The sequence below is a fragment of the Oncorhynchus tshawytscha genome, linkage group LG07, assembly GCF_018296145.1.
Source record: "Oncorhynchus tshawytscha isolate Ot180627B linkage group LG07, Otsh_v2.0, whole genome shotgun sequence".
Lineage (NCBI taxonomy): Eukaryota > Metazoa > Chordata > Actinopteri > Salmoniformes > Salmonidae > Oncorhynchus > Oncorhynchus tshawytscha.
This window is the reverse complement of record NC_056435.1, coordinates 13,154,687-13,169,149: the sequence shown is the minus strand read 5'-3', so window position 1 is coordinate 13,169,149 and position 14,463 is coordinate 13,154,687. Positions and strand designations below refer to the sequence as shown.

The 14,463-nt window shown below is 45.4% G+C and overlaps 1 protein-coding gene across 3 annotated transcripts in view; it reads left to right on the top strand.

Moving 5' to 3' along the window:
• Positions 1-14,463, top strand: part of pard3ba (par-3 family cell polarity regulator beta a) — a 172,114-nt gene that overhangs the window by 42,233 nt on the left and 115,418 nt on the right. For all 3 annotated transcript variants that reach the window (XM_042324130.1, XM_042324129.1, XM_042324128.1), the window contains exon 3: positions 7,093-7,285. In XM_042324130.1, coding sequence (XP_042180064.1) covers positions 7,093-7,285 — 193 coding nt within the window. The remainder of the gene's footprint in view (positions 1-7,092; positions 7,286-14,463) is intronic.

Genomic DNA, 14,463 nt, shown 5'->3' with positions numbered 1-14,463 from the left:
CCAGACGTGTTTGTGCCCGCTGTGAGATTGAGTATGAATAGTAGAAGCATTGTCTTCTCTTCCTTAGCAGTTGAAACTCAAACATGGAAAAACAACCGAGCATGTGAATAAAACAATGTAGCTAGCCAAGAAACACAAGGACAAAGTCTCACTTCAGTAGACTTTCGTTTCAAGTAAATTAGACAGACTTTTATGCTTGTGAGCTCCGCTGCTAAAAATGAACCTTTCACTCCGCTCTTCACGTATGCACAACCCTCAGCCAGGCAGTGTTGCTGCACAAGGTGAAATAGCCTATATATGGTTCTTAGTTCTTTGACTTTGTACGATTTCATTTACCAGCTATGAAACGAAAAGGCAGAAATACTTTGAAAACACCTTCTGCAGCAATTACTTTACTGTGATCATATTTGACACTTTTTGTATTCACAAATGCGATTGAAATGCTCCTGTTGAGCCCTGACCACCTGCCAACGTGGCTGGTGAATAGACATCTTACCCGCCAATGCCAAAATCTACCAGCGTTTGGCAGGTGGCGGGTGTTCATTTTAGGCCCTGGAACTGGACTTTGCTGAGGTCGTTGATGATCTTCTTGGCCTTCCTGTGACACCGGGTGCCGTAGATGTCCTAGAGGGCAGGCAGTGTGCCCCCAGTGATGTTGGGCTGACCGCACCATCTCCTCTGGAGAGCCCTGTGGTAGCGGGCGGTGCAATTGCCGTACAAAGCGGTGATACAGCCCAACAGAATGCTTTCTGGTGCATTCTGTAGAGGTTTGTGAGGGTCTTAGGGGCCATGACCAATATCTTCAGCCTCCCACCACGGTGTCGGTGTGGAGGGACCATGTCAGGGTATTTACGTCGCCGCTGAGGATCTTGTGGATGTTTTCTCCTGTAGTCCACGATCAGTTCTTTTGTTGACGTTCAGGGAGAGGTTATTACACCCCCTATAGGCTGTTTTGTCACTTGTTAATCAGACCTCCCCAAGGCCCATGTAGTAGGGGTGTGTGTGGTTATTCATGGTGTGCGAGAGTTGGGTTGGCTGATGCTCACAGCCATGTCTGTGCGGTAGGAGTGTATGTGTGTGCGTTTTGTACTATGTATGCATACATTTGTGTGAGACTGGGGTATGCTGAAACCCAGACGTGTGTTTTCGAGGAGGGCTCCTGAGTAGCGCAGCCATCTAAGGCACTGCATCGCGGCGCTAGTAGGCGTCGCGGCAGACACTGTTTCTATCCTGGGCTGTATCACAACCGGGCCGTGATCGGGAGTCCAATAGGGCAGCGCATAATAGGCCAAGCCTCATCCGGGTCAGGGGAGGGTTTGGCCGGGGAGCTTTTCAAGTAGGCCATCATTGTAAATAAGACTATTTACCATGTTAAATAAACAAAACGTCTGGATGTATGTTAGACACACAGGGAAGTAGACGTAGTATACTTAGTCCAGCTGGTAATCGGTTCAATTCCCTACTTGCTTTAACAGCATTGTGTGTTAGACTGACCACGTGTGTGTGTGTGCGCAGATGCATTAAGCGTTGCATCATTGGAGTACATTTGGGTATGCATGTACTTTTAGCATTGCACCACATGAAATGATAACCTGCCTACTGATGTCATGAGTCTTCTTCCATTCATCACATCCTCAGATACCAGAGTCGCCTGGCACTGGAATACAAAATGCCAATCAGGCAACGCTCAAATGCATTCTTTCTTCCTCCCTTCCTTGATGACTTGATTAGTGTAGGGTTAGGAACGGTTCTATCATATCCAGTAAGTAGCCTTTCACCAATCTAGCAATGTCAGATCAGTGATTGCTTCAAGGAAAAGAGCAGGGAGGGATGCAATTTTAAGGGCCCAGCACTTTTCCCTTCGTTCTATTTTTTCACTATTTTGACACGTGATTCCACAGGCATTTCAGTATCTAAAAAGCGTCTTCCATCAGGTTTGACATCTGATTCAACCTATGACTAAGGCTGTGTACCAAATGGCACCCTATTCCGTATGGGTCCTGATCCAAAGTAGTGTACTACCTAGGAAATATGGTACGCTTTTGGCAAGCAGACTGTGTGCTGACAGAGGTATAAAGTGTTCTACTTCTGTCAGAGGTTTAGGGGAGACCCTATATTTAAGAGAAGGCCCTCCCACACTTTAAGCTGAACAGTTTCCTGGCAGTTTGTGCATATGGGGGTGATTGGATAACTGTATTACCATCAGGATGCGGCCTGCGCCTCACTTCCCGCATTATGCATGCTAGGAGTTTCAAAGGAGAGGAGGAGTGGGGGGGGAATAGGGAGAGAGAGGTCGACTCTTAAGATACATGACAGGCAGACGAAAGCACAGCGGCCCCAAAGAGATGTGGCACACACCAACGGAGAGGATGAGGAGTAGAGAAGGAATGGTTGGAGAGAGATTAACTATGTATGTGGGGAGGGGCAGGTGTAGGGTATTGTGGTGCAGTGGTTGTGACTGTGTGGGGGTGTGTGTGTGATATGTTTGAAAGACGCTGAGCTGTAGTTGCTGTTGCTTCGAGCTAGGTGGCACTGTTCATCTGTTCCCCTGTAGGGTGTGTGCGCAAGCATGTGTTCCAGCAGCTCCTATATGTGAACCTCGAGACTGAAATGAACAATAGTGGAAACTCCTTCCAGCTAATGATTCACCAATCCAATGGTTTTAAACACATGATGGGAAGTGTGCCCGTCCACACTTTGGGTAACGGGTGGAGAATCGGGATGGTGAGACCGTGTCCCCATCCAGCCATCGGGCCAAATAGGACCCCACTGATTCAGAGACTTTTATATAATTGAGTTGAGATGGCATGGTGTGGTTGACACCGCGTGCCACCTGTCAGTAGGGTTGGGCGGTATACCGTGTATACCGGGGTATTTGGAAATGCACACTGGATGGTGTTTACATATACCGTTGAAAGTATCTTGTTCAAGTTATTTGAACACATTTTAATATTTGTAGCTAGGTTTTCAATAGAAACCTACAGTCAACTTGTCCAATGCGTTAGGAGATGAAAAAACAGACCGCGTTCTTCATTTTGCCCGTCACACAATTATTCTTGATTGAAGCTTACCGTAGTTCCTCAGAACAGCAGCCACTCGAGTGTTGGTTGTGAAGAGCACAATGGGAGAACGCGGGAGCTGTGTCCACTGTGTTGTGTATCTATTGCCGAGTCTCTCTCTGCTGTGCGTCGCACAGGAGGTGGTGCACTTGTGTGCAATTCACGACTAAATGTCTGGTGTCGGATATCTTCTAACTGTCTACGATGTGCTACGCTCTCTAGGCGGGTTTTCGTTAGTTAACTAAGTAAGTGGCTGAATTAATAAGGAGATGGGGTGTTAGCTTTCTGCTGTGTTTGAGAAGTCAGAGGTCTGGATGAGATACCTGTACCACTGCCATCCCCCTTCCCCTCTTCTCTCTGCTCCGTGTACACATCAAATCAAGCTTTTATTTGTCACATGCGTCGAATACAACAAGTGTGGAACTTACCATGGAATGCTTGCTTACTTAGCCCTTAAATAACAGTGCAGTTCAGGAAGTTAAAGTATTTACCAAATAAATAATAAAAAAGTAACACAATAAAATAACGAGGCTATATACAGGGGGTACCAGTACCGAGTCAGTGTGTGGGGGTACAGGTTAGTCGAGGTAATTATGTACATGTAGGTAGGGGTGAAGTGACTATGCATGGATAACTAACAGCGAGTAGCAGCAGTGTACAAAACAAATGGAGTGGGGTGTTCAATGTAAATAGTCTGGGTGGCCATTTGATTAATTGTTCAGCAGTCTTATGGCTTGGGGGTAGAAGCTGTTAAGGAGACTTTTGGTCCTAGACTTGACGTTCCGATACCGCTTACCGTGCGGTAGCAGAGAGACCAGTCTATGACTTGGGTGGCTGGAGTCTCTGACAATTTTATGGGCTTTCCTCTGACACCACCTATTAAATAGGTCCTGGATGGCAGGAAGCTTGGCCCCAGTGATGTACTGGGCCGTACGCACTACCCTCTGTAGCGCCTTACGGTCAGATGGCGAGCAGTTGCCATACCAGGTGGTGATGCAACCGGTCAGGATGCTCTCGATGGTGCAGCTGTAGAACCTTTTGAGGATCTGGGGACCCATGCCACATCTTTTCAGTCTCTTGAGGGGGAATAGGTTTTGTTGTGCCCTCTTCATGACTATCTTGGTGTGTCTGGACCATGATAGTCCATTGGTGATGTGGACACCAAGGAACTTGAAACTCTCGATCCGCTCCACTACAGGCCCGTCGATGTTAATGTTCTTCCATCAGACAAGCATGCATCACAATTTTGTAATCTTTCACTTTCGCTTGTAAATGTCCACGCTCTAGCTATAGCTATACTTGTATAACTTCATGAGCTGGATTTGCCCGTCATTGCATTTAGTGCACTCGTTAGCATTTTAGTTAAAAGCTTCCATAAAAATGTGCACTGACTGCCTGTACGTTTGACTCATTAGCTGAGCCGAGCGTAAGATAAACAGTAAACTTACACACAGAGACACAGACACAGAAGACTCCAGCGTTTTCCTAACAGAGTATAAAGAGGTTGGGACTATGTTGAAGTCCACTACCTACTGTTCCTACTAAAACATGGCTATTGGCTAGACAACCTGTATAGCCCTCTACTACCAATTTACATGCTACTCTAGGCTATCCTCTGCGCTAGTGCCCAGAGGCAAGACTATTTGAGGAGAGCTGTGTGTGTGACACTGACAACGTTTGTATCAAGGAGTAGAGATGGCTCTCGCTCTCTACAGGTGCTTGTTTTTCAGCTCTTCGTGACACTGTGGGGTTTCTCTGACTCTCTCACCTCATCACATCCACATTGGTCAACTCTCTCATCCTCTCTGGGGACAAGGCCATCTGATTTAGAAAGCGGTAGAGAAGGAAAAGAGCAGGAGAACTGAAGGGACCCAGGCATCCATCAATCACATAGTGGATATGCTTTTCTCTGATGGCCCCTCCCTCCAGCTGATGCTCTGATGCGGCCAATTTCCTCTGGTTTGGGGCGTGGAGGTGTCAGGGTATTGAATCATTGCAGAAAGGGAGAGTGAGAAGCGTGACATTCACACGGTGATGTATGATTGATTTCTACCCACCGTGTTATTGCTTATTGTTTTCTCCCCCAATATGATTTTGAAAAATTCCCCCTCTTTCTCTGTGATTCTCTTCCTCTTTCTCACTCATTTCCTCTCACTCACTCCCTCACTCTCTCACACACACACACCTCCCTCCGATTCATCTCTGGCTCTCTCTCTCTTTCTTCATGCATTAATGTCCCAGTGTTCTTCCTCTCGGTCTTGTTTTCTTCCCCCTGTTCTGATTGTCATTCTCTCTTTCATTAAGTGGTCATTTCCTGTGCTAGCACTGTTTAATGAGAGCGTCACGCCACAGTGCTAATTTGTCAAATGACAAATTCACGGCAGCGTATCGGAGGAGCGCTACCCTCTAGTCTCTGTCTGTCTCTCGATCTCTCTCTCATTTTCTCTCTGTCTCTCTCTTTCTGTGTCTCTCTTTCTGTGTCTCTCTTTCTGTGTCTCTCTTTCTGTGTCTCTCTTTCTGTGTCTCTCTTTCTGTGTCTCTCTTTCTGTGTCTCTCTTTCTGTGTCTCTCTTTCTGTGTCTCTCGGTCTCTCTGTCTCTGTCTGTCTCATTTTCTCTCTCTTCACCCTCTGTTCTCCATCCAGCTTGTGGAGGCAACTATGTCATTGTGTTTGACAGGTTCTGATTCTCCTGTCAGATTTAATTTGACTATTTATTCCGATGCGTACACACCTCAAATCTTACGTGTGTGAGTGAGAACACAGTTTACCAGTAGCGATTAACACACGGGAACACAGACAAACAGACACACACTGTGCATATGTATGTTTCTGATTTTTTATGTCTAACTGGGTTTACTGAACTGGCCTCATGGAATGCATTTTGCTGCCACGATAAGACAAATTAGTCCTAACTCAAATCAAATCAAATCAAATTTTATTTGTCACATACACATGGTTAGCAGATGTTAATGCGAGTGTAGCGAAATGCTTGTGCTTCTAGTTCCGACAATGCAGTAATAACGAGCAAGTAATCTAACATTCCAAAAAAACTACTGTCTTATACACAGTGTAAGGGGATAAAGAATATGTACATAAGGATATATGAATGAGTGATGGTACAGAGCAGCATAGGCAAGATACAGTAGATGATATCGAATATGAGATAAGTACTTCAATGTAGTATTATTATTTTGGAATGCACAGATCACATTCATATGCTGCTCTTGTTGGTATGCACTCATGCACCGGCTTGGGTTGACAGAGAGCGATAGAGCCGTTTTGATCCCTATAAATCACATTATGTGGGAGGGGAGTAACGGTAGAGTTTGGCTGGCATTCACACACACACACATTTTCTCTCTCTCGCTCCGCTCGCTCGCCATCCCTCACGCTGTTGATTGATGGTATTTGCGGAGCGCCACGCACTCCTCCTGGCCTCGAATGCACAGCCCTCTCCCTACTGTTTGGTAGATAAGTCTGTTTGTGCGTTTGCGTACGCGGAAGCGGGAGACGGTGTGTGTCTGTCAGGCTTATGCTAATGTTAACTGCATTTCCCACCTGTTTTTCTTCCCACAGAGATGAATCGCAGCTGTATGTGCAAAGAGCATGAACATAAGCATTGACTGGTGTGACACCACTACATCCGTAAAAGGGTCTAACTAGACCAGGTTGCCCCCCCGCTCTCTCTTTCTCTCTCTGTTGACAGTCCGAACGCTTTCACACATTCTGACACCCACCCACTCAGGTTTGACTTGCCATCCATTTGGAAATGGGCCATTTTGACTGTGTGTGTCCGGTTGGTGTACGGTATGACTCTACTACAGCATGATAATATTGTATTTAAATGAAGAAAATGCATGTTTTATTGTCACACACAACGGCTAGGTGCAGTGAAATGTGTTGTTTTACAGGGTCAGCCATAGTAATAAGCCCTGGAGCTCAGTTATTCGAACCGCTAAGCAACCATTACCGCCCTATTGTTTCTCCTCCTGTATGATTCCAGTCCCGTTGTGCGTCTGTGATTGTATTTCAGCTGGTGGCAGTGTTTGAAGCACAGGAGCTCCAGAGGGGGGCGACAGAGAGCCCAGCGGGCAGCGGCGGAGGCTCCACGGGCCACTCCAGCCCCAGCCCGTACTCCGATCCTGACCCCTACGAACGCCAGCCCCCCTACTTTCAGCCACCAAGAGGAGGAGAGATAGAGGTCAACGCCTACACCCTCAAGGCCAGTACGTACCACAGTACAGCACCACAAACTGATTTTAAAGTTCAGGGCTATATGGCATAAACAGTCAAATAACACCCATGATTTGGTGTTACATGTTGGTTTCGGATAGTGTTTGAATTGGGCCAGTGCACAACTCAAATGTTCAACTGCTTGAGTACCGGCACCTCTTATGGAATATTGTCTTTAAAAATACCTAAATAAAAGGACTAACTGCAGTCAAAATGTGTACTGGCACATAGAGTATTTCAGTCCACTTAAACTATTGGTATAGGATAGGAACACTGTTGGGTGGTAACATAGTAATTCATTCTGAAAGGATGTTTTTGTCCCCCTCCCCCCAGTTTTATCATTGGAATGCGATACAAAACAAGGCAACGATGTGCTTTACGACCATGCGGATGCATCCGAGCGGTCTGGTAGTCTGTTTGGAGTGTTTTATCTGACTGGATAACAAAATGTATGTATAGGAATTATGTTCCCCCACTTCTAAAACCAAAGTTGCTCGCCTGGTTTTACGTGTTCCTTGTATTAGTTCGTAGTGTTGCTCGGCCCTAGCCTATTGGTCGGGGAAACCCCACGGCCGTGTCCGAAATTTGTCTTGCCTACTACTTACTAAAACAACATAATCTGCACTAATCAAACTACATACTATTTAGAGCGTACTGTTTAGTAAAAATGTATGCTGTAAGTAACAAATATCAACATTGTAGGCTCACACATACTGAGAATGTCAACTTTTGCAAAATTGTTTAGTAGATTCTCTTCCTCCATAGCCTGCAGTGGATTTGTACTAAATGAGTGTAACATTCTGGCATTTATAGCATACTCAATTTCACATATTATACATTTCACATACCCATAGTTGCATCCTAAATAGTAGGCCGCTGGGGTATCTGGACACTGCCCACATCTCATGTTTTGTCATATGTTGTTTCACTGGCTGTGTGACAAATATGAGCATCCGACAGCGAAGTATGGCTGTTGAGCCAGAGGCTCTCCCTGTGTATCCCAGCTTGGGTCCCTCCTAGACAGCTGAGCCCTTTTTGGAGGCTCTCCAGGGTTAAACAAACACTACGTTTCCCAGGGCTCCCCGGGTCGGTTTCACTTTAGCTGACTGCCAAGGCCAGGCTGAATGCAGGCACACGCGCGCACACACACACTCACTAGATGCGGCAGGGTAGCCTAGTGGTTAGAGCATTGGGCTAGTAACCGAAAGGTTGCAAGTTCCAGTCTCTGAGCTGACAAGGTACAAATCTGTCGTTCTGCCCCTGAACAAGGCAGTTAACCCACTGTTCCTAGGCCGTCATTGAGCTGACCTGCCTAGTTAAATAAAGGTAAAATAAATAAAAATGGTAAAAACATCAGGGGTTTCTGTGTGTGTGTGTGTGTGTGTGTGTGTGGGAGAATGAACGAGTGGGAGTGTGTATGAGATGGTGCAACAATGTACGTTTGTGAGTATTTGTGTGCAGTTGCAGGTGAGTGGTTGCATGACTACACATACCTGCTTGCATGTTCATTTTACAACCTCACATAATTTGAAACTGCTATGTAAAGAGAAGCTCAGCTTTTAATTCACTGCCTTTGAAAGAGGATTTAAGTGCGGCTCTGGCATTCTTTGGGATAAGTCACGTCCTTTAATGTAAACATCTAGGCCAAGGTGTACCGTTACAGAAAAAACTTAACCTCTCACACTTTTCCCTACTCCACTTTTCCCGGCCTCCCCAAGTTCTCTCTTCTCCTTTCCCTATCCCCCCCTTTCTCCTCATATTCTATGCTTTCCTTAGTCCCCTTTTCTCTCTTCCTACTCCCCCTTTCTTTCAGTCTCTCCTCCTCTCCCACCATCCTTTAGATGTTCCATGACCCAGAGCAGAGTGCCAGCCCCTCTCTGACCCCCTACCACAACATTCACCACCTGCAAGTCACTCACTCACCCCCCCAATCCCTCTCACCGCGTCCCCCCTAACCCCTGCTGTTCTGGGGCACAGCTCCTCGCTAACTCCTCCAGCACTCTGGGATGGGGCTCGGCCACTAACTGGATTAGCACTGTAGCCTGTTAGCTTGCCCAGGGTCCAGCCGTGCATGAACACTTTTTTCAATGCCTCTCTTTTTAACCCTTTTTTAAACCTTTTAGGACCCCTTCCTGCCACCCCTCAACCCCTTACTAACCAAGTTAGGACGTGACCCTGTGGAGCTCCCCCACATCGACTGAGACTAATTCAATAAGGCTGCTTTTGTCATCTCCACCTACTAACAAAAGCCTGGGTGGAGAATTCACTTAAACAGGCTCAGCCTAAACCCGATCATCCAGCCACTGCTATGACTGTCTGGCGGGGACCACTCTGTATGTGTGCACAGGGGCCTTTTTTTGTTTTCTTTATCACTTAAGTTAAGCAGATTGGCTGTTAGCTGCATATCGTATCACATGCAGCTGGTGGCTGGTGTGGGGGGGAGAGAGATGCGGGGAGAGAGAGAGGGGCAGAACACACAGAAATCTGGACTGAAAGTCAGTTGTTCTACCAGTAGCCATTCTACTAGCTCTGTACGTTATAAGTATGTCCCACTTGTTATATATTTATGTGTTAGGCTACTTCGCCTACACAGTGCTACACTCAGCAAAAATATCAATTCAACATGCAATATACCATAACCCCACCGCCACCATGAGGCACTCTGTTCACAACGTTGACATCATCGAACCGTTTGCCATCTGCCAGGTACAGTTGAAACCGGCATTCATCCGTGAAGAGAACACTTCTCGAGTGTGCCAGTGGCCATCGAAGGTGAGCATTTGCCCACTGAAGACGATTAAGAAGCTGAATAGCAGTAAGGTCAAGACCCTGGCGAGGGCCACAAGCACGCAGATGAGCTTCCCTTTGTGCAGAAATTCTTTGTTTGTGCAAACCCACAGTTTCATCAGTTGTCTGGGTGGCTGGTCTCAGACGGTTCCGCAGGTGAAGAAGCTGGATGTGGAGGCCCTGGGCTGTGATCTGCGGTTGTGAGGCCGGTTGGACGTACTGGGAAATTCTCTAAAATGACGTCGGAGGCGGCTTACGATGGTGAAATTAATATTAAAATCTCTGGCAACCGCTCTGGTGGACATTCCTGCAGTCGGCATGCTAATTCAAATCAAATCAGATTGTATTTGTCACTTGCGCCGAATACCACAGGTTTCAAGCCCTTAACCAACAATGTAGTTAAATAGAGTTAATAAAATATTTACTAATTTAAAGAAAATCTAAGGTAACACAATAAATGTTCATAACAATAACGAGGCTATGGACAGGGGTTGCCGGCACCGAGTCAATTCCTGGGGTACAGGTTAGTCGAGGTCATTTGTAAAGTGAGTATGCATAAATAATAAACAGCGAGTAGCAGCAGTGTAAAAACAAAGGGGTGGGAGGGTCAATGTCAATAGTCCGGGTGGCCATTTGATTAGTTGTTCAGCAGTCGTATGGCTTAGGGGTAGAAGCTGTTAAGGAGCCTTTTGGTCCTAGACTTGACGCTCCGGTACCTCTTGCCATGCGGTAGCAGAGCGAACAGTCTATGACTTGGGTGACTGGAGCCTTGGACAATTTTTTGGGGCCTTTCTCTGAGACCGCCTAGTATATAGGTCCTGGATTGCATGAAGCTTGGCCCCCAGTGATGTACTGGGCCATACGCACTACCCTCTGTAGTGCCATACCAGGCAGTGCTGCAACTGGTCAGGATTCTTTCGATGGTGCAGCTGAAGAACCTTTTGAGGGTCTGGGGACCCATGCCAAATTTTTTCAGTCTCCTGAGGGGGGAAAGGTTTTGTTGTGCCCTCTTCATGACTGTTTTGGTGTGTTTGGACCAGTTTGTTGGTGATGTGGACACCAAGGAACTTGAAGCTCTCAACCTGCTCCACTTCAGTCCCTTCGATGAGAATGGGGGGCCTGTTTGGCCCTCCTTTTCCTATAGTCTACGATCAGCTCCTTTGTCTTGCTCACATTGAGCAAGAGGTTGTTGTCCTGACTCATTAATTTAACGAAAAACCGTCCAGTTCGAGGTGAGTAATCGCTGTTCTGATGTCCAGATGCTTTTTTTTCGGTCATAAGAGTCGGTAGCAGCAACATTTATGTACAAAATGAGTTACAAACAATGCAACAACAAAAAAAAAGAAGAAAATAGCACAGTTGATTAGGAGCCTGTAGAACGACAGCCCTCCCGGTGTCACGCTCCTTCAAAACATGAGACATATGTGGCATTGTGCTGTGTGACAAAATTGCACATTTTAGAGTGGCCTTTCATTGTCCCCCAGTTCAAGGTGCCCCTGTTTTAATGATCATGCTGTTTATTCAGCTTCTTGATATGCCACACCTGTCAGGTGGATGGGATTATCTTGGCAATGGAGAAAGGATCACTAACAGGGATGTAAACACATTTGTGCCCAGAATTTGAGAGTAATAAGCTTTTTGTGCGTATGGAAACATTTCTGGGGTCTTTTGTTTCAGCTCATGAAACATGGGACCAACACTTTACATGTTGCATTTATGTTTTTGTTCAGCGTCCATTTTTGTTCAGCGTTTTTGTTCAGCGTCCTTGTGTTATGATCGGTCATGATGTCCTTCTTATGTGCCTGAGTGGAGTTTTTTTATCTGGTCATAGTTTCTTTCCAGTGGTGAGTACGTTTTTCACTTCAGTTTGCTCCTCAATTCATGTACCTTGATTGGGAAGCAAGATAGCGGCAGACAGCAGTAGTTCCTTCGCTAGGCTCTGTGGTGAGGAAATCCGCCCAGCCCCAGTCATTACACTGGGTGTTGTTTTTAATGGTACAATTTGACAGCTGTGTGTGGATGTGCTATAGCGGTGTCGAGCAGGTAGAGGACAGGATTGGAACTTGGTTGTTTTAACAGTGTGATTGAGCCCCACCAGAGCCCCAGTTGGATGATTAGACCTGCATCGATCGCTGTACTGCACTGAGCACACACTGGTGTCTGCACACTCCCGTCGACACACACACACACACTCCTGTCGGCGAGAGGGGAAGACGGTCCTTATCACTGCGTCCCACGAGCACCCTGGGCAGGAGGATTCTATTGATCTGACGAGACAAGATCACTCTGGGCACACACACACACACGACTGCATGCAGCCAAATGGGAATGGTTATTTCATTTGTGGCTGTCCCCTAGTTTAGCCATTTTGAAGAGCGAGTTTTATTTCCGATATTATTTTTCTGTTACACATTGCAAACTGAATTAGCTGTCCATTTAGGATACATACTCCTCAATGGATTATCATTAAACTAAACATTGTGACAAAGACAGAGAAGACTGAACAATCTACTGCCCTCCTCTTCTGGGCCATGATCTCCCATGCATGTCTGCGCCTAGGGTCAGAGGTTGAAGACGTTTATCTGTGTGGGGCGGGACCTCTGAGAATTCTACTTAAAAGTGTGTGTTTAGGACTTGCCTCTTAAAGTGGGAGCATTGAAGAGAGACATTTAACTGATCTGTAGTTAACCTCTACCTTGGTGATCAGAGTTTTTCCTGGTCAAGTCAGGTGAGGAAAAACTCGGCCCTAATTATGTGTACTCAGCCTCTTCACATAACCAAAGCATTGGTACTTTTCATGACTGAGCTGGTATTTGGTAAGTCTGGCAATTGCCAGGGACCTCTTGATACGATGTTATCATGTTCCTTACTTGCCGATTATGATACTGTGCCTTCAGAAAGAATTCATACCTCTGGACTTAATTCACATGTTGTGTTACAGCCTGAATTCAGAATTCAACAGTTTTTTTTTTTTACTCACCCATCTACATGTTATACCCCATAACGACAATGTGAAAACATGTTTTTTTGCCAATTTATTGAAAATGAAATACAGAAATAACCCTGTTTACATAAGTATTCACACCCCTGAGTCAATACTTTGTAGAAGCGCCTCTGCCGACGATCTCAGCTGTTTGTCTTTATGGATAAGTCTCTTAAGAGCTTTGCCTGGATTGTACAATATTTACCCATTATTCTTTTTAATGTTCATCAAACTCTGTCAAGTTGATTGTTGATCTTTGCAAGACAGCCATTTTCAAGTCTCACCATAGATTTTCAAGCCAATATGAGTCCAACTGTAACTCGGCCACTCATGAATATTCAATGTCGTCTTGGTAAGCAACTCCAGTTTTGGCCTTGTGTATTAGGTTAATGTCCTGCTGAAATTAGAATTAATCTCCCAGTATTCCGTTTCTTTTTATGCCCTCCCCCCAAAAAAACAGCCCTTGCCGATGACAACCAAACCCATAACATGATGCAGCCACCACATGCTTGAAAATATGAGGAGTGGTACTCAGTGATGTGTTGTGTTGGATTTGCCACAAACAACCCTTTTTCCCCAGTATTACTTAAGTGCCTTGTTACAAACAGGATGCATGGTTTGGAATATTTGTATTCTGAACAGGCTCTCTTCTTTTCAGTCTGCCATTTGAAGTTACTCCATTATGTTAACCTAAATGTTGTTGATCCGTCCTCTGTTTTCTCCTCTCACAACCATTAAACTCTTAACTGTTTTTAAAATCACCATTGGCCTCATTGTACCGGTCTTTTATATGCACCGCAGAAGAAACAAGAAATGAAGAGCGACACCATGGCTGTCTTTTTGGGATTTTATGTCGATCTGCAAATGGTATTATGAAAAGTCAGTTTAGGAACACATCAGTATTCAATGCACCACCGGACAAGTTGTTCTTTCTGTTTTCACGGACCCACACAATCACATTTATAGCTAAGGCAATAATGTATAGAATAAAATAATGAGCAAATTTCAATACAAAGACTGTATAATAGTAATTCTTAGACAATATAACCATATCGGCAATGGTATTATGAAAAGTCAGGACAGGAACACATCATTCTTCAATGCACCATCTGACAAGTTGTTTTATAGAGGAGCATGAAGAAAAGTAAAACGCATATCCTCTCTCACATCACCATGTATTTGTGTGCTTAATTTAACATTATGGACTTCGACACAGGAGTAATCAGCGACACATACATTTCTCTTTGTGTTTTCACGGACTGAGGAGAACGGGAGCTACGGGTAGTACCAGGGTGTTAGTAGGTGACGTAAGCGCCCAGATGAAATAAAATAAAAACCGAATGTTAATATCATCCAGCTATTATAGCTAGTACCTTAACATCAACAGGCAGTGCTAGTAGT